The 25,647-nt window shown below is 32.5% G+C and overlaps 1 protein-coding gene across 20 annotated transcripts in view; it reads right to left on the minus strand.

Moving 5' to 3' along the window:
- Positions 1-764: 764 nt before the first annotated feature.
- Positions 765-25,647, minus strand: part of ADGRL3 (adhesion G protein-coupled receptor L3) — a 492,209-nt gene continuing 467,326 nt past the window's right edge. For 12 of the 20 annotated variants that reach the window (XM_088020841.1, XM_088020848.1, XM_088020847.1 and 9 more), the window contains one exon: positions 765-1,564. In XM_088020841.1, coding sequence (XP_087876967.1) covers positions 765-1,564 — 800 coding nt within the window. Of the gene's footprint in view, positions 1,565-3,447; positions 3,500-8,388; positions 8,518-25,647 lie in introns of all 20 variants that reach the window. The other 8 variants (XM_088020855.1, XM_088020859.1, XM_088020857.1 and 5 more) reach the window with 5 other exon arrangements.

A 25,647-nucleotide genomic window follows, 5' to 3' on the forward strand; every position in this document is an offset into this window, starting at 1 on the left:
TGCAAGACCAGCACGAAAGAAAAAGAAAATATCTCTTTTTTTCCACTACATTAACAGGACTCAAATTCTGGAGGAACAGAAAGCTGACTATATGTGCAATGCTAGTATCTGTACATTACATAGAAATTGTTCAATTTTTTTCTGCCATTAGTTTTATCATCAGTTAATACAGCAAATCATAAAATATGCATTTAGCATATAATTCTAGAATTCCCCTCCATTTCATTATTTTGTTGTTTTATCTTGTATTCCACAGCTATTCCTGCTGCGGTGAATTCAGGTTGTGAGTGACTAAAAACCGCTATGTGATGCAGTTTTGCTTTGTTTTTATGTTTGTGCAGCACTCCAATCTAGATGCAGCACTGTTACTAATTTCAAACAACCATTCTGGCCTTTTAAAAATCAGGTCCTTGTTATTATAGTAACAGAGCATCAGAGATGTTAGAACAAACACAACAGAATTCAACAAGGCCACAATGAGTGCCACTTTCTTCGTATCTCGTTCATTAACATAATGAAGTCTCCATCTGAGGGGGAAAGACAGGAAAGGAGAGGGCACAGGGGAATTTCAGCAGTTATCTTTCTCCCCTGGGCTGACCTAAAAATCTCAGTTAAAAAAAAAAAAAAGTCTGAAAGTTTGTGTTTGTCTCTCAAGAACAGCATAAAGATTTAGGAGTACACACATTATCACCACTGCTTATATCAACTCAGAACAGTCAACCAGGTGTTAGCAGTTCTGTTGGCTTAAATTTCTGTGTCATCTTCTATAGACTAGTGACCAAATGAGCTGGTCCTTTTGAACTGCCCTCTGGAGGGGTCCCATCTTTGTTTGGAGGAACTATAAATCCATCACTGCTACCGCGCCCTAGCTGGTAGTAGGTGTGCAGCTGATGGACGTGGTTTCTGGAGCCTAGGTTTGGCATGCTTTTGTAGTAAACATCTTCGGCATCACCACATTTGGCCGGTGGGGGTTCGGTCTGGGTGCTGGTGGTAACGCTCTCTGTGGCAGGCACACCAGCCAGGGCCGGCATGCTGGTGTACAGAGAGTCCCTATGGGGTGACTGGAGATCTTCTGTGTGCTCGTTGGTTAGCAAAGGGAAAAAGCTCTCACTGTGGTCTTGGGGGAGCCGCCTTCTGGTGTAATGGTGTGGCTGGTGGTTCTCCGCGGAGTAGACTCTTGGGGGAAGCAAAGGAGCATCAGATTCCTCATGAATGAGTTCCAGGCCCAAACTCTCCTCATGGTTAAAGGAGGTGGCATCATCCAGGACAATGGCATCATCTTCACTCGCGCTGCCGAGGTTATTCACCAGCTTGTTCATCAGATTCCTGTTCTGTTCACTGGAGCGCTCATGGTTGTTAAGGTAAGACGGGATATAGTTGGAAGTGAGTTCCTTCAGAATCTTTTTCTCTAGGGCGGTCTCGTTGTGGTTATAGCCACGGTCTATAATTTGCACACAGTTGCTCAGGTATTCACCACTGGCAATGCTGTAACTATTGCCATGGTTACCATTCAGTGGTAGAGTATCCATGACACTTGTATCCCTGGCATTGTTCAGAAGCCCCTCTGAAAAAGATTACAGAACACTATGACATTTACATCCAATTGGCCAGAGAATGCACACACAAACACAAAAGCAAAAACATCCAACCATGAAGTATGTATAAATTGCTAGCATGTTTAATTAAGTATCAAATGTTTGGAAATAAACAAAAAATACTAGTAAGTCTATATGTACATATCTATATATACACTTGGGCAATTGATAGAAACCCTATAAATGGAAAAGTATCTAAAATAAATCTTTAAAATAGTAATTTTTAAAAACCTATGAATTTGCAATTTCCACACAAGCATTGCCTGATATTATCTGAAGCATATTTGTCTATAACTTGGAAAAAAATAACACAAAATTTTGGTGTAATCATTCGTAGCTTTCAATTTATACACATCAAAGTCAATTCAATAATTCATTACCTTTAATTTTACATGTCAACATTAAAATAGGTATAATATTAACATAATTTATGTGTGGTGCTTTGAATATGCTAGTCAAAAGTAAAAGAATCAAGCACTTTCTAAGAATTTGATATAGAATTTTGTAAGATTCAAATTAATTCCTACACACAAAAATCACAAAAGGATTATGTTAAATTTGTCAGAATGATGTAGTCATGAAATAATGCTTAGTCAAGTAAATGGCACATCAAAATAATTTGCACACAGGAACTTTCAAAACAAAAATATTTGGATTTACTTTCTAATTTTTTTTCTACATATAAACCCATTAGTGATTGTTTAGGGTCAGTAGGTAATAATACAAGAGAATGTGTAAAGACACAGGGATCTGATTCCTAAAAACATAGTGTCAGTATTAAAGATTCCATGCCATAATGAGTGATGACTTTGTGTGCATATATTAAACTTTGAGTTTAAAGGAGATTAAACATTTTATTCTGGGAAGAAATAGTTGCAGTGAAATAAAATTTAACCACATGCTTCTTCAAGGTTTTTGCATTCTCTTGAATAAACAGAAATCCAAGAATCTATAATAATAGTTCCAAAATCAGTTCAAATGCAACCACGAAAGAAAACACAAACATTTAACCAATACTCGTAAATAAGAAAGGATATTTCTTTACAGAACAATTAATTGAGGAATTCTATTAAACTTCTCAATACATTGCTAACTTGTGAAAATATAGCATTCATTCTATATCTGTGATGCAGTTATGTTTATCCAAAACTGAACTCATTCATTGCTGGTTTAAGTAAAGTCTCCCAAATGTATCAATTTTTATATGGACTTCTGATGCATACTCTGTACTCAAGTAACAGTTTCCAAAAAGAGGAACGCATAAAGGATTCATTAAAAAGCAGCCATCACAGACATAGAGTGAAGCGATTTATTTTCATGTTTAAGATATCTTGTAGACAAATCCACAATGTTAAGAAAAATAAAAGTAAATGCTCTTTAAAGGGCCATATGTAATGGGTGATTGCTGCTGTGGAGGCCGCAATGGTATGGTATGCTGGATGGTTATGGTTGAGTGACTGATGCATTGAAACGTGTGTATTACTTCTGTTGTCAATGCATTAGGTACAGGTTGGAAACAGCCATAGTAAAATAAAGTGGGTATGTTGCATGTGACATACATTTGTATGACGGAATGTACTAATAAAAATTAAAAATTTATGCATTACTTAGCAAAAATAAATGCTTGATTTAAAAACAATTTAACTCACACAAACATTACATGAGACTTAACAACTATGTTGATCATGTGACACAATAAAAGAATCAGACAACAAAAGCGTCTAATCTCTATTAACAGAAATTTATATAAATCGATTCATAGGCTCTTTAGTTTTTAAATTGTGAGATGAACTGTTTTTAATAACTACATCATCTATATGTGATGCAATAAAAGTGAACTAAAAAAAATTACATTTGATATGCAATGTTTAGCTTTACTCCCATACTTGTCTCTCTGTAGGGCTCTAAACGACAGCATGAAGAAAAGGAAAGAAAAAACAACAAGTAAGCTTACAGCGACAGTAGAAGAAACATGAGTAAAAAGCAAATTGATGATATGCAGAAAAAAGAGTCAAAGGAAATAATTTCCACTGCCCCAAAATTCATGAGTCTGTGTTACATGGTTTATCATAATTAAAAATACTGAAATGTTAGTCAGGAAATAAGAAACCCCCCTTAACACATGCTAATAAAATGAGTCTTTAATAAGCGTTTGTACAGTTTATAAATGTCAAACAAGAACACGTTTATTTTAAAGTTCAGATTATCACACCAACCAAGGAGAGTAAAGATTTGAGTGCCAGCCAGGACGATTCCCACAACTCTGTTTCAATATTGCATATTTTTATGTTTATATATGTTTGGACATACCTGCTTCTAAGGAATGTTATTTAACTTTAAAAATTTTCAGTAAAATTATAAATGAAATCTTTAGCTTGAATACAGAGAAAAAAAAAAACAGTTGTAAGTTTCCATAACCATGAGGTTTTTCCTTTATGTATCTTTTCTCTTAATGTAAAAAGGTTATCTTTCCCCCACTGTCCCACTGTACCTATACAAATGCTTCTTATCATTTGTGAATAATACTGATCAGAACTGTCATTTCTGGAACTCTTATTCAAAAGTTGTATAACTATGGAGAAAAAAAAGGTTAAATCCAACCATTATTCAGCATCAAGACAATGTGAGGGGAAGAAAAATACCACCATCAATATCAGGTTTTCTTCTGGATTGTTGCACAATCATTTGCAATCAAACATTTTTAGAGTCGATCCTTTAAAAAACAATCCTAGCAAAATTATTCTTTATTTATTTATCTTATTTATTTATTTTTTAATTTTTTTATTATTATGTTATGTTAATCACCATACATTACATCATTAGTTTTTGACAAAATTATTTTTTAAAAAACACTCATATTTTAATCAGGTCATAAAGGACGGCTCTTGCTGATTTTGTTTACAGGAAAGTTAAATCATCACAAAAATGAAAACCAGGAAGCTCACTGGGCCAACTCATTTGAGGAGATTCCAACTGGTTATAAGTTAATCATTGCTTTAGAGATATGGTTTTTGCATTAACAGTTGATTTGCTTCTCAGAAAAGACCAACAATATTTCAAAATGGAGAGGAAAGTTCTTTTAAAGTTTCCAAATAACTTTAGAAAAATAATTTGAATTGAAGAGCCAAACCAGTATAGTAACAGATGGAAATTGTTTGTAAGCTCATTATGTCTTCTTCCCTAAATGACAGAATTTTAGAACTGGAAAGCCCATGAGAAGATAACTGAAGTTCAACCCCTGTTTTTCAGGGACGAAGAAACTGCAGCCAAGATAGGCTGAGCCTTATCTAACCCCACCCTGCTAATCAGTGGCAGAACTGAGATCAGAAAGAAAATCTCATAGATTTCCTCTGTCTACTACCATCTATGTCCTCTTCACATCTGCCTTAGGCTTTGAAGCCATAACAGAATATTTACATATATATATATATATATATATATATATATAGCTCTTATTTATATATTTATATATAAATATCCATCTACCAAGGAGAGTAAAGATTTGAGTGCCAGCCAGGACGATTAAATATAAATATATATATTTATATATTTTATTATATATTATTTATATATATATAGCTCTTATTTATATATTTTATAATACAATCTTATATTCTTACCCACTATAATGTATTCCTCATTATATCCTGCCCTAAGGATATGTCTTTCTTTAAGTTGGAGGGGAGAATTAAATTACTTTAAAATGTAAATTATTTTGTAAAATCATGACATCCTCTCTATTTTCTGTCTTGTTGACAGGTTAATCTATAGCGAGATTTATCTTACAAAAATTGAATTCTCCAGTAGTGACAAGAAGATAATCGTCCAGAAATACTATGCATGAAGTTGTAAATATTTCCACAGACAGAATCTGAATCCAATATAATAAAAGTATATTACTCATCTTTATTCCTAACTCTGTATGCTTCAGTAACTCTATAAATACATCTCGACATATTTTAAATAAAGGCATGACAAACAAATATGGATACTTTAAATCTGAATGCTTCTTTGCTTGGATGGCATTGGTGCAACTGAATTAGAGAACCCACAGAACAGAACCAAGCGGTAATTCAACATAATCCACTCCAGTACATACCGAGTCACCTACATTTCAAGTAAGATTCCCCCTTGCCAGTAAGAATATTAAGTGCATTCATCTGAAAGCATAAGATTAGTAGCAATATGACAATCACTAAGATTTATTTTTGGTCAGTGGTAAAAAGAATTATTTTAAGCACTACCATAGTTTAACATCTTAAAAAAATCTTAAAACATAAAACAGTTAATTAAACAATTTCACTTCTGACTCTGAAAAACATGAATAAGATTATTTACTTTTGTTTTTAAGAAAAGTCAGTAGAACTTATTTAATTTACTGACAAACACAATAAATCCATTCAGAAGAATACTTTGTGAATTTATTGATGATCTTAAGAGCAATATTCAGTAATAAATTTCACAGGAATAAAACTTTATACCTATTTGGTATTATTTTAAATTTTCCGTTGAGAGAATTTCACTTTGATAGTGTTTATAGTAGTGTTCCATCCTTAGAAAAGTCCCCTAATTTATAATATAGGTAAAAATAAAATAAGACAAGAAGGCAGATATTGAATTAGGGAAAACATATAGATTAATAATTGTTAGTTTTTCATTACATAAGACATTAGAAATTATATCTGAATAATCAAAAAAGCTGAACAAAAGGTTATCTAAATTTTTACTAGTTTTATAACAATATTAAATAAGTAAAACATTTTTACAGTTTTTCTAACAACTCTTCACATAAAGTGAATAATGTAGAATAGATTTAATTTGCAGATACAATGCAAATATTCACTTAACATTATTGAAAACTTACTAATATGTCAGCACATTGTAAAATGTTTATAATGATACAATTATCTGTCACTTAATTTAATGAAAAAAAAAGCGTTCATAAGGTCTGCTAAATTGCTCTGTTAAGCTGCATTTGTTGTGTTGTGAAAGGTACACTTCACAATGAAATAGGGACACTGACAAAGGAGAGACAATTTAGAAGGGGCACCACGAAGAAGGACCCAGAAACTATCTCATATTGATGGCACTCAGGTTGTTTTACTAGAGAAATGGAGGATGGAAAGGAGCCAGATGAGCTGCTTTCAAAGTATTTAAAAGGATTGACAGAGAGAGCAGAAGAATACTTTGCTCTTCTTTACTCTAGAGGGCAAATCAAAGCATTCTGGCCAGAGGCAAATTTTGGCTCAGTGGAAGGAAAAAAATATATGTAACAAATGGAGCATTTCAACAATTGAATGTATGAAATCCTGAGGTGAGAAGGGTCCCCTTAGAGGGGATGGACACAGGCTGACAGAACGTCAGCAATGTGGTGAAGAGGATCCGTGAGCTCTGTCCCTTCTTTTGATTCTAAAAGTCTGTGATTCTTAGACAGGCAGGCCTTATGAAACTTGATAAATCTAAAGTTCCCTTAATTACTTCACCCTACTGAGAAACAGTCTGATCATATTCCTGAAGTCACTTCTGTATTACTGACTTCAGTATTTTTGAAATAATTTAAAATCATCTATGTATCTGATTAGGTGTCACCTAGGAAACTCAGAAGGTTTTAGACACCCAATGGCTGTGCTGTAACACACACACTTTTAAGGAACGGCCATTCACACCGAGTTTTATGTACTCGCGACACTAATATTTTACCTCTGACTGAGAAGGAAAAGAAAACGCAAAGATTCCCACAGAGACTAATAGGAATTCTATTCAAAATTGCCTGGGAAAGCTAAATACTGCTAATCTATCACATCCAACTTCAAAGAATCACTTCAGCCTCTTTGTTACAGTGAATTTTCTTTCAAATATAATATTACATAATTGGATCCCTAACCAGGACTTTTCTTTTAGGAAACTTTTATTTGAATAGTTCTTTCCTGTGGTCTCTTCTGTATGATATGAATATTTTTAATTTCTTGTGCTCCAGTACATTTTTTTATTCTTAGAAAAGGTAAAGCCATGTCCAAACACTTAGAGTAGAAGTGGTTTTAAAGAGATTTATGCTTATTTGTTTGAGATGCAATTAAATTTGTATATCATTTAGAGCTGGAGGATATTCAGAAGAACCATATCCCAAAGCCTTGTTTTTCGCACACAGCCGCAGTTTTAGAAAAAAAAGTCATGATGTTCCTGAACCAGCTCACATTGGCAATGGCAAGCTAGAGTAGAACCTGACTTGCTATTATTCAGTTCAGTAGCAAACTGAATGGCTCTTTTTTCCATGGCTTAGTTCCATGTAATTTTCCATGGAGTTGGCCTGAGTGCTTTCACCAGTACCAATGCCTTGCGCCTAGAGTGTGCTTCATGGCCCAATAATGTTAAGATTATTTTCTTGATCTTATAACATTAAGATGCTTGAATCAAGTCTTCCTTTATCTTACTTACCTTAGGCAAATACCTCATTTCTCAAAATAAATACATAGGTATTTAATATAGAAATCAATCAACAACAAGAAAAGCACTGACACATCACAATACATTTTATAACGTTACAGAGAAACAAACACAGATTGATGAATCAAGCATTTGTTTATCAGAAAGAAGAAATCCATTGGTTACTAAGGAAAACCTAAGGAAAATGGAAAATAAAAGCACCAAGAGGGGTGGAAGGCGAAAGGAGTCTGTGTGTCTGCTTCCAAAAGAAAGAAAAGGCAGGTGGAAGGAAAGAAAAATAGAATGTGGCCATAAAAGCTACATAAAATGGGACTCTCATTTGAAAAAATTAAGATAAACTCCAGCACACCTTGTGTGTTGTACATGCTGACAGAAGGGTTGTTACAGACCGCCGGTTCCCCAAGCAATGTATTATAGGGATTGTTAGTACCATGCGGACGAAGCAGAGCATTGCTTATAAGATGATTAGCCATGGCTCCTGGAGCAGCCCCATAGAGAGACAGAGAAAAAAAAAAAAGGTCAATCAGGCAAATGTGTTTGAAAAAAAGAAAGGAAACATTTAGAATGACAACAGTTGACATAGCCCCGATTACAGGCAGGCAGCTAATTAGACTCAAAAATATATGCCACTAAAGCACACGTGTTTCCAATAATGCACATATCCGAGAGTCATTGGGAAAGAAAATGGTTTACAATGTTGATTAAGCCACATTTAGGGTGTTCTCTTTCCCAAAATATAAGCAAGAATATACTCCCATGCTTGCTAAAAATAAAAAAAAAAAAATTAAAAAAGCAAAATATAGTCTTCCATACAAACAAAACAAAAGCTGGAAAAAAAAATTAAAACACAGAAAGAAAAGCCAAAATAAACAAAACATTCCCTCATTCACCGAAACTATTGGGTTGTTCTCAATGAAAATAAAAAAAGAATAAAAGGTAACATTACGATAAAACACTCATTTGGAGAGCAGTTGTTGACACAACAGAAGAATTTGACATTTCTTAAAATTCTGTGAAAGGAATTCCTTAAATTGAAATAAAATAACATATAATCACTCTTATTAGTACACCATAGGAAGCATACTAATTAGATGAATTTACAAATCTGATAAAATAATCATATGGATATTATTTTAAAAATATTTTTAAAAAATTCACTCCGTAATATCCAGCACATATATAATTCCATTTTCCATTTTCCAACTGGTTGTTCAACTTTGGCACAGCAAAGTCACAAAGTAAAATTATTTCGTCTCTTTGTGAGTAGATGTACTTAGTTATAATATCAGCATGAGTTGCAACCTCCCAACTTCCAAAACTCCTTAACCAAAAAAAGCAAAAGATCAGAGGAACAGTTTGATTAAATATAACTAAGCCATGTATCAAATGAATGCAGAATGCATGTTTATGTTAGATGATAAAGAAAATGTGACTGAGGAAAGGAAAATGCAAATTGTATGGGGATAGTCAGGTTAAACACAAGTATATGGTAACTTCAATATACATATTAGAGACTTAAAATACAATCTACAGACCAGGAGAGGATATTTGCAAACAAATTCAACAAAAGACTAGTATCTGGAATATAGAAAACACTCTTAAAAGTCAACAATAATATAACAACAACAACAACAACAATTAAAAAAACCCAAAACAGAAAACAAGCAAACAAAAAAACCCAATCCAATTAGAAAATGGACCAAAGACATAAACAGACATTTCACAGCAGAGGATATATAGGTGGCAAAGAAGCCCATGAAAAGAATTGTTATTAGCTACTGGGAAATACAGATTAAAACAACAGTATGATATCACTACCCTGATATCATGCCGAAAATTTCCGTGGTGACAACATTAAATGCTGGCAAGGGTGAAGAGAAACTGGATCATTCATACTTTGCTGAGGGAATGTAAAATAGTATAGCTACTCTGGAAAACAGTTTGGCAGTTACTGATAGAACTAACCATGCAATTACTATACCACAAAGCAATCGTACTCTTGGACATTCATCCCAGATGAAATGGAAATTTATGTTCACATAAACACCTAGGCATGGATGTTCATGCAACCTTATTTATAATAGTCCATAATGGGAAACAGCTCAGATACCTTTCAACCGGTGAATGGTTAAACAATCTGTGGCACATCCTTACAGTGGAATACTATTCAGCAATAAAAAGGAACAATTATTGATACACATAACAAACTGGATGAATCCCTGGATAATAATAGAGAGTAAAAAAGACAGTCCAAAAGGTTATGTACTAAATGATTCCATATATATTTCCATATATATGTGTATATATATATAATATTCTTGAAATGACAAAATTATAGAAACGGAGAAGAGATTGGTGGTTGACAGAGTTAAAGATGCAAGGGGGAGGGAAGTGGATATGGTCATATGATTATAAAGAGGCAACATGAGGCTTCCTTGTGGTTATGGAGCTACTCTGTGTCTTGACTATGGTGTTATAAAACAACATACTCTTGTGATAGAATTGCATTGAACTAAACACACACATACACACACACACACACACACAAATACAATTAAATATAATTAATATTGAAGAGATCTGAACAAGATTGCTAGATATTGGTCAATATCTTGGCAGTGATTTTGTAGTATAGTTTTACAAGATATTACTGAGAAACACTGGGCACAAGGTATGCAATCTCTTCATTATTTCATATAACTCTAAGTGGATCTATGTTTACCTCAAAACAATAAATAATCTATATTGAATGAATGAAACAAAAATGTTATTTGTAGAAAAATGTAAAAAAAAATGAGAAGAAAAACCTTGGCCATGGTAGTTTTAATATTTTTTTGAAATCATAGCTCTTTGTGATACAGTAAATTACCAATCAAATAATACATACTTTATCTTGTTTTTTTATTTTTTTAAGTACGCTCTATGCCCCATGGGGGGGCTTGGACTGTTGACCCCGAGATCAAGAGTTGCATGTTCTACTGACTGAACCAGCCAAGCGCCCCAAATAACATACACTTTAACCTCAAAACTGGGTAAGTGAACACCTCTAGAGTTACAGGACATTATAGCTTGTCAGATCTCTAGAGATGGAAGGTTTCAATTCTTTTAGGAAATAAGCCATGTGTTTGTGTTCTATACATCCTGCGAAGAACTAGCACAGGAATAGCACAGAATTTTTCACTTATTAAATGAGAATTTGCTGAAATAGTACAACATATACATTCAAATGGTTTTAACACAGTGAGATGGCAGATCTTCAATTTATCATACAATGAGTCAATCAGGCTATTAACTTCCACTGATAAATTAAATATATAGAATACTTGCAAGAAAAACTACAAGGAGTTGGCTACAGTGCCTTTTAGATAAGAAATGGAATATTATAAATATTAAACATGTATATCATTAATGTTACACAAATTTAAGATTGTTAGAGACTAGACTGGGTTTGCACAACATTTTTAAAAAGCAAATTAACCTGTAAATTGTACCTGATACCTAACATTTATTATTGTAGCTTCTTTCAAGTAAAAAGGAAAGTTAGTCTTCCAACACAAATAAATAAATAAATAAATAAAAACTTTCCAAAATTACTCTAAGAATTTCAACAGAAAATGAAATGTGTAAACAACTTAAAATGAACCAGGGTAAAAACCTTAAAAGTAGAAAATTGCTCAAAATCATTACATTTCCTTCACACATCAAATAAGGGTTAGACCTTTGTGGCTGGGGCTTATATCTGTACTCTATACATCTTCCTTCATTACTACACATGACTTAATTTGGACCAATTAAAAAACAACTAAACTATAAAAATTGCATGCTACTCACCCCTCCTTGCTTCATATGGATTACAAAAGAAAATATTCCTTTGTCATACCTGTCTCTCTATATTTTTTTCTATACCAATGTAAAAGAGTATACCCTTCAGGTGCTTTAGGATAAGGAAATAGGTGAGTTGGGAAGAATCAAACATAAGCAAAAAGCAGGTGACTAAATATTTTGTTTTCTGTTTATCATTGTTTATAAAAAATTAAGATATAAGGACAAAAAATTTAATCATACAAAAATGGAGTTCTGTAGTTGAATTCTACTGCAGCTATCAAAATTGTGACAGATAATCCATCTGGCTATAGCTTTCCTAGCATAAAGTTCTATTCCAGTTCTTTAAAGTATTTTCTAGTTTTTTGAATGTACTTGAAGACACCGTTATTAAACTACTAATGTAGGAAGTCTGAATTTTTTAATCAATTCCCACTCATCTTGGAAAGGCCAGCAACAATCACAGAAATGCCATGCTGTGACACAGTGTTGACTAAATGCAACAACATTCAGTCCCAGCCATGTGGCTTTGGTAGGTGGTTTCCTCAAATCTGGGTGCAATCCAGATCAGATACTGATCTATAGCCTAATGAGTGACTTGCAGTCATAATTAGAGATCCACCTGCCTTTAAACCTACAACCACACAAACACTTATAAAAATAGTCTAAAACTTTCCAACAAAATACACTTTTTTCTTTATCATTGGTATTCAGGGCCTTTTTCCTGATAGAAAGTGAATCAGTTTATGGATCAGGTTTTATGGATTTGTTAGTTTGAAAGAATAAGGGATATGTTTGAGTAACCAGTTATCTGTCATTTGATTCCCCTAGTGTAAGAAGGTAATCCTTTTTTTATGGACGTTCAAAGCTTGCAAGAGGTCATTTTTCCTGCTTCCATTCCAAACAAGTGCAACAAGCCATTATCACATGGTTCCTACAGTCCCCACTGTCATTTAGTCATTTCAGTGGTACCTTTGAAAGGTGGCCCTTACCGTGTCAAAAACACCGGCTTTCTGTCAATGCCTAGATCTCTGAACTGAAAACTTGTCTAGAACCTGTCTTCTTGGGTCTTTAGTGTGCAAAGTTACTTTTGTCTTTCTCTATAGCTGTCCTGCATTTCACTTGTCTTTCCTGAAGCCTATTCGGTTGCTTCTTGCTGTTTCCCCAATTTACTCAGGTCACTTTGAATTCTGATACTATTTTCCAAGGTTTTGTCCATCCTGTCTCTTCCTCTTCCTTCTAACTTCTGACTTGTAAACTTCCTTTCTAATAGCTGTGAAATTGCTGCAGACTTCCAAGAAGGTCAGTGTTTACAGACCATCTGTCACTGTTTTTCAGCTGAAAGTTAAGCTTACTGGTTAGTCAGGTTGAAGACACAAATAGGCTGATGTTGTGGGGTGGAGGAGAAGATACTTACAACACTACATATGGGAAAAGAATGTTTATGTGCAAATTCCACTAGAATGTAAGCCCCGGGAAAGCAAGGAAGACACTGGGTTTTATTACTGCTCTATACCAAGTGTCTGGAATAGTTCCCGGGGCTTGGTAAATATTTATTAATTAATGAAAAAAAGGTGAACTCTATGGCATCCTTAATGTATCAAACTAAAGCAAGTCATTTTAGCAATTATGAGCAGTTTTCTAATTTGAGCAAATTTCTTAAGAGTGTCAGTTGTCCAATTAATAATGTGATTTCTTCATTTCCTTCTAACACTGTACCAGATCCTATAATATTGAAACTTTAAAGCAGTGTTTATAGAGTGTTATAAACACTCATATGATTATTTGGAAAAACAAAATGCTACCTGAATACTAACTGCAGATAATACAATAAGAGGGGGAAAATAACTCGGCACAGCCTGCTGTGACTTAAAATAAAAAGCTCAAATTGGGTAAAAGAGATCAAAGTAAAAAAAAAATCTCCAAGTGGCTATGTAAGAGTAACCACTCCTTAATTATCTGACTCACTAAATCCTGGGTATAGTCTAGTCAAAACTGCTCCTTTGCCGTCACAAACAAGGGTTAGCTCTTTAAGAAAACCATGGAAAAGGAATTAAATTGAATTTCAATATATGCGGATCATCAACAAGACTGTCAACAGAGAGCCAACCACAAGATCTTTTCTGGCGAAAGCAGGACACAAAGCAAAAAGGTTTTTCATATTCCATACTGAAAAACTTTGGGAAGTTTTTCTGACAATTATTTGAAAGTCAGATCCTAAAGCCACTGAAAGTATTAAATGTAAAATCACAGACTTTTTAAGAAGAGTCTTTTTCTTTTTTAATTCGTTTCTATCTGAAGATAGAGATAGATACAAAAGTTTTTGAATGAGGGCAATTTGAATGGAATAATAAAGAGCACACTCTTTCCCGATGCATAGTTTTACCACAAAACTGTTGTATTTCTTGCCTTATGAAAATAAAATAGATGTTTTGACATGGGGAGGCATTGAACGACAGCACTGTCTAGGCCAGTTCAGTGTGATACGTGTAATTGAGGCCTGGAAATCAAACGTAGAGTGGCAGGCTTTGAAATTGTGAAGTAAAAAAACAGATCTGAAAAAAGATGACCGTTGAATCCCACTTGAATCCATATTATATCATTCAGAAACCTAATTCAAACAACGTCTCTTTTTCACAGCAGGCTAACAAAAGTACATCAAAAAGCTCGTAAAAGAACTTGAATTGTCACTCTGCTCTGGCCCTCACACTTTTTTTTTTTTTTTTAAGTATACTTTCCTTCTTATTTGTTCTTATTGGGTAGGCAAAGTTGTCTAGTTGTAGACCTTGTCGTTCTAATGAACCAACTGAATACACCATTTTTGAGAGTCACATACAAACATTACTAATTTTCAAATTCTTGTCATTTATGAATATCTAGGATGGTAAATGTTCTGTTTTATTCCAATAGAACATTTTTACCTGGATAGGTCTTTGTTCTTTAATATACCTTGTCCTCCATTCTATACCCTCATGGTTCTCTCTCCCTTGATTTGACATATTTTGCTTTTATGAAGTCATTTCCAATACATATATTGACTAATGCATATAAATCAGAGTTCTATATAAAGCAGAGTTACTACTGGATGATGCCTCTCTGCTTCTGTCTTCAGAACTTGATTCTGGGCCATAATGAAACTTCGTTTTGTACAAGTAAAAAACAGTTTCACTAAAGATGGCATTTTCTATAGAATTTTAATACTAACTGTTAAGCAAGGGATCTTCTGACAGGAGATAGTATCTATTGAGTTGTGAGGCCCTTAAAACTGAATGTAAAATTGTATGTGTGGTCAGTTGTGCATGCACACGTGACTGCATTTCTAAGGGTCCTGTGACTCTGATTTTCTTTTCAAAGAGCTAAGAAAACTGGTCTAGAGAAAAAAAAAGATAAGTCTTTTTCCTTAGTGAGTGAACTATATTATAAAGAGGAAAACTGGAAAGAGTGAATCAGAAGTACCCCAAATACGTCTTATGAATATAAGAATCACCTGATGAATTGCAGCATAACATAATGGAGAAAAGTTATAACTCAGAATTTAGAAGTGAATATGATTCTAACATTATCTAATCTCTACCATCATTTACTACATAAAGAAACACAGGCCCAGAGACATTTATAACTTATTCAAGGTCACACCTGACTCTGGTAGTTTTATTCAAACACATTTAAATCGGTGATTTTCAAACATTTTTTAGCATCCTCTCCCAAAAATATGTTTCAATAAAATTTTATCAGGAGCCTTATAGGAGTACATTACTTCTCTCTCGTGTGCTTTTCTGTAATGTTCAATTACTTAATTTTTATATTCATGTATTAATTTATATTATATAAACAAACACAAATGAAAGCTAATCAATAAAAGAGACTTCCAGAACTCTGGAGAACTGATTCAATAGGTATTATCTATTTTAAGTATTTTGTTTTCCTATTTTTTTCTTTTTCTGTGTAACAATACAATATCAACATTACACACAATCTACAGAAAGAGTGCAGAAACGATTAAGTTCAATTTTAAAGGGCTGCTTTATAAAACAGGAACAGCCATTTTAATCAAGACCAAGTTGTTTATAATAATGAACAAAACTAAAAGAATCTACATGCTATCCTTAAAAATTATATACAAATAACTTTAAAATCATAGAAACCATAATTTTATATTTTGCACTGTTTTTATTCAAATAATTAATGAAATTATGAAGTGTCAAAGAAGAAATATTTTATTGAAAGCCAAGAACCCTTTCATCATTTTTTTCTAAAGTCATAAATTCAAGAGCTGACACCTTAATTTATCACACTGTGCACTTTTAATAGCCAACAAGTTTGCTATTAAATTTTAATCAACCTGCCCTATTAAATTTCTTTCAAATGGTTCAGAGATAACTTCAGCTTCTTTTAATAGCAAATTCATTCACTGGGAATCTATTAATATGGACTTCAATGACATGTTTTCTCCAAAGTACAGATTGGGTTATTGTTAGTTCAATATGAAATTAAATATTCTGAATGCAGAGGTGTTGTCTCTGGTTTAATAGATAAGCTCAGAGTTTTAGATACGGGAACCCTAGAAATTACCTTGTTTTGCACTAATTGGCTTTATAGACATCTTCTTGTTCAGACACATGAGTTTTTCTACAATAAATACTTAGAAGTCAAATTACTGGGCCACACATTGTCCACATTTCAATTTAGAACATACTGCCAAAATTCTGTCAAAAGTATTTGTACCAATTCACACTTTCATGAGCAGTATAAGTTTTTCAGATTCTTATTAGCACTTGGTATCGTAAGCTTCACATTTCTGCCAATCTGATGAGACAAAATGACACCTCATATTATTGTTATACTTTGCTTTTCCCTGATTATCATAAAGATGGGGTAATTCTTCATGTTATTAGCCAGAAGGGTTCCCTATTTTGTGAATTGTGTTACCTTTTGCCTATCTATATTGATTTGCAGACATTCTTTATACAACGTAGGAATAACATTTTGTATGTTATATGTTGTTTATACCTTCTCCCAATATCTTACTGTTAGAAGTACTGCTCATATTTTGAGGCAAGAACCTTACCTTTTTCTTATAATTTATAATCTGTGTTTTGTTTTTAAGAACTCCTCCTTTAACCTAAAATCTAATATATATATATTTTTTAAAGCTCTAAAGTTTTATTTTTTGTATTATATATTTTTATGTATTTTATATTATATCCTATATTTCATTATATGTTGTAATTATATATAATAATTTTACATAATTAACTGAAAGCAAAACTGCTTAGAGATCTTGGGTTTTCTGACTGCTCAAGCCAACAGCAGCAAAATTAAAACTCAGAATTCTTGGTGAATCTCTGCTGCACAATAGTGTCAGAGGTTAATCTACAGTTGAAATGATGAACATATGCTATTCAGACATTCATCTCTAAAACTCATTCTTTGTGTCCAAAGGCATATATTTCTGGGTGCTATTAACTTGGGACATGTTGAATACCTTTGGACATTTTTGAATACATTTCATAGTACTAAAAACAAAAAAATACTAAGTCTAAAGATAACGAGCCAAGTTTGCTTAAGGCAAAATAGCAGTAAATTACAGTTCTTTTTAGTAAGTCAAAGGCATTTATCAAAAGAATATTTACCATTGTCATTCACACTATAACTACTTAAATCATTTTCTCTTCATTGGATTATCTCATAGTGATATCTGTTAATGGTATGTAGTCAATCCCACAGATACATGTATTTGTAAATCACACATTGCTTGTGCATTTTCACTTAATAAAATACACCTCAGAAAAAAAGAAGGTAAGCAAAGTATAATAACTCCCTAACAATATGAAATGCTTTACCAATGTGAAGAAAATATGACTTTTTATGTAACACTCTGCCCTACATTGGCATATTTTCCTATATTGAGCAAATTATATAGCTTACATGCAGAAGGTCTATCCTGGCTAAAACCTGAATATTAAATTTGGAACTGATATTTAAAAAAATATGTCTGAGAAAAATAAATTAAAACAAAGTATCTGTGAATAAAGAGATTCTTGATAACATTCAGAGAAGGCCTATTTTATCATATAATCATAATCAGTTCTCTCCTATTTAGGGACTGAGGCTGTTTCAGGAAACTTACATTGTTTCTACTTTTCTACATCAAGATTAACTATCTTTCTTCAATCTGTGTATCCTCTCAAATCTTTCTTAATTCTCCAGTGATTTTCTGGGGTTGTAAATTACGTTCTTTGAATGTGATGAGTAACTTGTCTTAGTTTTTGAAGCACCTGCATTCCTTATAGTAATAAATTATGTAGAAAGTCTATTATGAAAATCATAGGAGAACCTATCACAGGATGCAGTGTATACTTTTAAATGGCAGGCAGTATATAAGGTTGAGCTATATAAAGTGGATGCTTCTGTATGTAATGTAATTCAATAAAGCAGAAATTAATAAATTATTGGTAATGACAATTTAACTATATTTTTTCTATTGAGGACTCTTTGGCTAACCATATATTCCTCTTCCACGATTTAATTTTTCATGTAATTGAATTAATTTCTATTTACTTTTAAAGTAGCAGATACAAATTAATACAATCTATTTCTTAGAAAAAAACAATTTGAACAAGTAATGACATTGTTAGTTAACTTTGGCTGTTGTATACTACATTTATATCACCACAAGCTTTATGTTTATAACACAGTGGGAACATTTTTCCAGATGAGAGGTACAGTCAGGTTTTGTTTTTAAATTTTAATTATAAGACATTTCATACTTTTTGTTAAAACTGGACTTAGCACATAAAAATAGTAAGTTTAATTTAAACATTATCAGTATTTATTTGAAGTTAACTCAAACAGATTTTCTACTTGTTCTAGGCATTTTTATGTTGTCCTGACAGATGACAATATCAAATTCAAAAGTATAAATATCTGGGCAAAGTTATATCTTTGGCTGGTGCTATACTGAATTACTATAGGCAGAAGATATTTACCTGATTTTTAAAAACAATCTTTGCTCTGACTAAAATGTTCATCCTTTTACAGAAACATAAGAAATTAAAAGATAAAGGATTCTATGAATAAAATACCTTGAGACCTTCCAGGAAAGAAAAGAAGAACGATTATAAAAATCTTCTTGCAACCTAAGTCCTAAAATTGGACAATAATTTATAGCAAATCAGCATATTCCATACCAAGTAGTTTTGAAAAGCATTGCCAATCCATCTCTCCAGAAATTCACAGTGTTTTATGGCTTTTCTTTCCCTAAATGAATAGTATGAATACACACTAAAGAAGTATACCTAACACAAAATGAAGTAGAAGGACATGAAGAGTACGTGAAGGAAATTAAGAAATAAAGATGTTAATACTTGTGGTGTTAAGAATATCATATTTCCATGTGAAGTGAGAAAAATAGCTTTATTCTAGTCTTAGCAAGCTTCATGAAAAACTGTCATCATAAGAGTAAACACTTTTGTTCTCATGAGTAGGGCTTTGCAGTCAGAAAGATCTTGTTTAGAATCTAGATTTCATCCTTTATTAGCTATTCCACTTGGACAAAAAAATCCAGCTTCTTCATGGATATAAAGATAATGGATGAATAATGAATAGTGTACAATAGATAAAATCATAACTATACCCACTACAGGAGAAATCCCAAAGCAATCAAAAACTAGAAAGAGCCACATTGGGTTCTATTAGAGGAAAGAACACCAGAGATTTCTGAAGAGAAGTTGAGTATGTATATTTAGTTCTTAAAAATAGATATTTTTTTGAAAAATTACATCCTCAGCAACTTATGAAACAACAGTAATATTTCAAAAATATTGGGAATGTTTTAGAGTGCTATATTTAAAAATTATCAAGGTAACTCACTGTAGCTTGTTTAAAATAAGGAGATAAGAGATATGGCTAACTATATATAAGGCAGTAAGATAATAAACTGTAATAATGATGAATCTACATAGAGAATTCTCTTTGTGAAGGGATCTATAAAAGCTATAACAATAATAATAATAATAGTAAAATACAAACCATTTTTACTATTGTGTAGTTGGCTGTGAGAGGTTGGATGATTTAAAGGATTCATACCGAAGAGACAAAGTTAAAAGCAAAGCATAAGAAGGATTCACTGGGCAAGCATTTAAAAGTTTTATTTTTTCAATTCCTGCCAGCAATTTATAGCAAGAACATTTGCCCCTGATTGCCTAGAAATCAATATTTAATATATTTCATTTTGTAATGGAGAATTCATTCTGAAAATTATTTGGTCTCCTTGAGCTAGGAATCAAGGTATTAGTAGCATTGTTTAATTATCTATTTGGCATAGCATTTCACTTTTAAAATCTGTACATATTTTGTTTTTGTGTTATTAAACTGATTTTCCTAACACAGAAGATACTCTTATTTTATTGTACATTTTCTGATTATGTCTTTATTGATGACATGTATAAAAGGAAAGGAATTAACACAGAGAGTACTATTGCCTCATTTACAAATCAAGAATATAAAGGTCAAAAAATATTAGATATAAATGTAACGATGAATCTCAAATGAAAATTGTTTACATGCCATATCACACTTATAATATTTGCACTCAAGCATATTATCATAATGCTTGTTCATAATAAAAAGTAATTTGTTATACAAGTCCACTTTGATTTATTAGCCATGCAAATACTCTTAGGCATATCATTTAACTGTTTTTGCAAATTTCACAAATAAATGTCAGATTATAGCAGGATCTCATTAATATTTACAAACAATTTTATAATCTTTCAGAACAGCAAGGCTTTTGGGAAATATGACATATTTTATGCATATAAAGCCATATTATAATATTTACTGAGATTAATAAAGTATGAGGGTTTCACCCATTTAAGCTTTAATTTATAGAAGCCATTAATTACAGCGAAACACCACTTACAATTTTTCATTTGCGTTTTTCTTTAAAAACACAAAAGCAAAATATTTTGAGTAGCCTGAATATTAATGAGGTGACAGGTGATTTATTGTGAAGTTTCTTCTGCCTTGGTGACCAGCCTCCTGGGAAAGACAATACAGGCTCTGAGAAGACATGAGTTTAAAATGGGAATGAGTCGCATTCCTGCTCTGCTACATAACTGGTTATTGAGCAGGGTTGTATGAATTGAACTAGTATTCTCTGAGCTTCTGAAGGGCAGGATAGGGCTTGGAGGAAAGAGAAGGCAGTGTTTGCTTATATCATTATCTAAGGTAGGGAGAAGAAATATTTTACCTTTATTTCTTCAATGCTAAAATACGGTTACAAATCAAAAGTGGAAAGTACAACTAGGCAGATATAATGTGCATTTAATTTCTAATTTAGAAGAGACAATTCAGTTTTATTAGTTTATCTCTTTTTGTTAGCCTCAAGGGTAGCACCATTTTAGGTAAATTATTATTTCTTTTACTTGGCATTCAGGTAACTATTTTATTCCTCCCACCTATTACTAGAAAATAAAAAGGAAAGAAAACCTTCAGTAGTGAATGATGAATTTTAATATCTAATTATCTGAGAGCACTGGCAAGGATCAGTTTTCATTTGTTAGAAGATGTAAGGGAACTTCTAAATAAAATAATGATAAAAGTACTTATTATTTTGCAGGCACTGTAGTAAGGAATTAACATATATAAACTCACTTAGTCCTCTCAAGGTCCCTGTGAAGTGGGTGCTTTCTATATCCACACTGCATAGACACTGAGAATATAAGCAATTTACCAAAAGTCACTGAGTTAAACTCCATTCTCAAAACTACTATGAGTAAATAAACAATTTGCAAAGTCTGTTTGATGATGACTTTCCCCTTTGAATCAACAATGTTCCTAACAGGTGAGGCCACCATCAGTAGGTAGTTGTGCCACTGAGAGCCAAGATTTACCCTTAAAATATGAAAAGATTGTCATAGGCTATCATAATTGTGCTGATTACATAAATTTACTGAGAATGCATGTGTAGACTAATACGAATCTGAACCTTGAAAGGATAATCCATCAACTTTAATAAATATGTGCTGCACATCAACAGATGAGACAGTTTTCAGTCACACAACACTTAGATTTGGCTTAAATAAATATAGCTTTACTGGTCAGATCCCCATGTATAAAAATCACATTATATATTCTGTGGGAGGTTGATGAGATGGAGGATGGGAGATAGGGGGACATAAAAATCCACCATGCTAGCCAAGCTATTGTTTCAGAAGAAGAAATGTCTTTTTGCTAATTCTGCCACTAAGATGGGTCACATTTTTATAATAACTCCACAGTTGGGCAGGGGGTTGGGGTGAAACATTTTTCAGAATTCTTACATCGTATTGGTAGCAGCTACCAAGCAAAACCTGATTTTAAGCTGAATTTCTGGTGTCAATTCAGCTAATTAAATAAAAAGAAAATGGAAAATGCAATTATATTATTCACGATGAGATGAAGCCTAATAAAATCCGATTTCAGAAAATATCCCAATTTCTATATAGATCTATAAATGAATAGAAATGTTTAACCATTAACTGAACTACCAGAGAAATTTCCCAGCAAATGCTTCATTTGGGGATCAAATTCAAGTTTTAGAGGCATCGCTAATCTAAATTGTTCAGCATGAGGTTTGGCCAGCACAGATTGTGAGTTGGAAATATGAGTGGGAAAGATTACCTCAGCTACAAATTGTTTCTACCACTCCTGGGAAGTTAGAACTACTAGAAATTTGGGTAAGGTTTCTAAAAATCTGGGAGAAGCTCGGGGGGGGGATTGAGGATTGACCTCAAGATATGTGCAAATAGTAAATATTTAAATGAGCAAATGAATAAACCCTCCTGTGGTATTTGTAAAAACATGAGTTTGGATCAGAGTTAATCCTCCTTAAAACTTTCTATAATCAACTATCACATTAATGCTCTTGAAAAACTCCTGACTGTGTATGAAAGTGGCACCAGAGAAGTTAACGTGATCGTAGTCCTGGGGCACTGGCCTCAAGGAATTCTTAATTTACTTGAGTGAGTAGCACTGTAGCAAATAATTCAGAAGGGGAAAAAATATCTTACAATGTATAGGGAACATTTGGAAAACACCTTCACAAATACAGATATTCAAAGGACAAATGGAATGGAATGTGTAATGGAATGTTTTAAAGAGATGAGGTAACCAAATAACAAAATACCAAAGAGAATATATAAGAATGATTACACAAATTGAAAATTATCAATAAATCTTCCAAGGTTTTGCATAATTCCAAGGAATAAAATCCCAAAAGCAATCAAGTTTATCACATGGGGAAATCTACACAGGTAATCTGATACATAGGCTGTAACAAGTTGGTTCAAGAACAGAATATTAAAGATGGTTTGAAAAAATAAAAACCATTGAGAAGGAGTTCTGTACTATATGGTAGATGCTTTATTCTTAATGGATCCCAAAGATGAGAATGACGCATTTTTGTTTGGAAGAATAGATGGTAAGACACACAGAACTGTAAAATAATTATTCTTTTGATGAACTGAGCAGTGGTATGAATAGGAAAGAAAACCTAAAGTAGATACAGGATTAATTTTTAGACAACTTCTTATAGTTTTTGAGGCCAGAACTAAAGACAAAAATAAGAGATTTAATAGATCTAACTTAGAAAGAAAGGAAAATGGGGTTTAAATGAACAAAAAATTGCTAGCTGTGAGAAACTGAGAATGAATGGGAAGTTAGAATACATGAAGATGCAAAGATGCAGTGCCTAGAATTTTTATTTTTATAATAAAGAATATAATCTTTTGATTAAACAGAGGTGAATAAGTATGCTGCTGAGGTGACTGAAGTGTTTATCTGGAAAGGTGAATCTTGGATTTCACCTACCTAAATATGATACACACGCCTGAATGCAGGGAAGATAGGACCCTGGGAAATAAGACAAGATTAAAGAAGGAGGTTAAAGACTATCTTCAGAGATATAATATGAAGAAATAAAATTTTAAAGTATTCCATGTATCTGAGATAAAAAATAATGAGATGAGAATAAAATGAGGAGTTTCTGACTTGGGGGAATAGGGAATTAATATGGGAAATCAAGAAGATCACTATGATGTCTACCACCATTAAAGTCACTGAGTGAAAAGAAGATTACATATCCTGAAGGAAAAGACCACTGCCTGGACACACTTCAAATCATAAATTCAATTTAACCCCCTCTCCAAAGTCAATGTTAGAGTAACTTACTGTATGTCACAAGAAATTTTATACCCTTCTTCAAGAGTAACTTTAAGAAATACTTTTAAAACTAAAGACTTTAAAACCAGATTTAAACACATGATCAGTCAATATAAAATATTATTATTTTCTTTAAATATATTTCAAATTGACCCAGTCATCCACATATCACATATTCCAAGTTGATGAAATTCTTGAGAATGAACTAAAAAAGGCACAGCAATGTTATATGTGAGTGACCTTAAAATCAAGGTCACAAAAATGTGTCCATTTAAAACAATTTTTAGTAAAGTCACATGCCTTACAATCTTTACATGAATTTAGATCATAATGCTAGACAACATAATAATTTTACATGTTTTAAAAAATAATAATTTTACATATTTTAACCATCTTCACAGAAGGCAAATAAACAGTGCATCATTAAAATCACATGATCTCATCTTTTGTTTAAACAACAATTATTCTATAGTTGCTGTGCTCATTAGATGCAATATACTCCTAATAATAAATCCTATTCATAAGGGTAGTTATCTATCTAGGAACATACTATAAATTTTCCATTTATGGGATTAGACAATAAACAAAATCTGTCACTATGAAAGCAAATAAGTTCCTAAACTTTGGAGGCATTTGTAAGTAATTCGTTCTCTATGATTTGGAAAATAAGTCAAAAGTTAGAGTATTCATATTTAAATAAATTTTCACAGACTAACCATTAAAACTAAACTTGAAAAAGAGAAGGATATTTGGAGGATAATATGTAAATCAAAATCTAGCAAATAAAAACAGACTAATAATGAAACAAAATATAAGAAGGTAGGTGTTTTAGTGTATTTTCTTTATATTTGGAGGAATATTTGCATTCACTGTTCCTCCTTAGGCAAAAGTGATACAGAAAATTTAATATCATTACTAGGTTATGGTTATTATACAACTGTTCCAAATAACATATGAAAGTCAATTAAGATTATGTGTAACATGGATCCCTATATCAAATTCAGCTTGGATACTATCTGTCCTAATTTCTTTTATGAAAATAAGATGCAAATTACTTGAGTAAAAGTAATTAAGAGCACCAGCATCTGAATTTTTCTGAATCATAAGCTGTGATTGTTAAATTGTTTGTTTCTGAGTAGCGTTTAATATAACAAAAAGCTGACAGAAACAGGTTTAAGTGAACTAAAATTCTAGTTTGGGGATAGGAAAAAAAAAACAATGTTGATCATAAAAAATAACTACTGAATATATACATCAAAAATATCTTTCTTAGGACAGTGTGATTGGAATAAGCTCATGCAAACACCATCTTTCCAGATAAAACTATATTCTAAATATTCCCCAGCAATGTCTGTAGTGTACCCTAACTCTACACAAATATAGCATCTACTCATTTTTCCTGCAATCAACTTAATTCTAATCTCCCCACTCCTCCCCCCACCCACATACACTAAAAAAGAGGGAGGGAAGGAGAGGAAGGGAAGGAGAAAGAGAGACAGAAGAATAAAAAAAAAACAAAAAACCACGAACCAAACAGTAGATTAAGGAAACTTCATTTTAAAAATCGAAATGATGGCGCCTG

Source organism: Eumetopias jubatus, unplaced genomic scaffold (genome assembly GCF_037043125.1).
Source record: "Eumetopias jubatus isolate StellerSeaLion01/CBP00866 unplaced genomic scaffold, mEumJub1_p1.0 scaffold_2, whole genome shotgun sequence".
Classification (NCBI taxonomy): domain Eukaryota; kingdom Metazoa; phylum Chordata; class Mammalia; order Carnivora; family Otariidae; genus Eumetopias; species Eumetopias jubatus.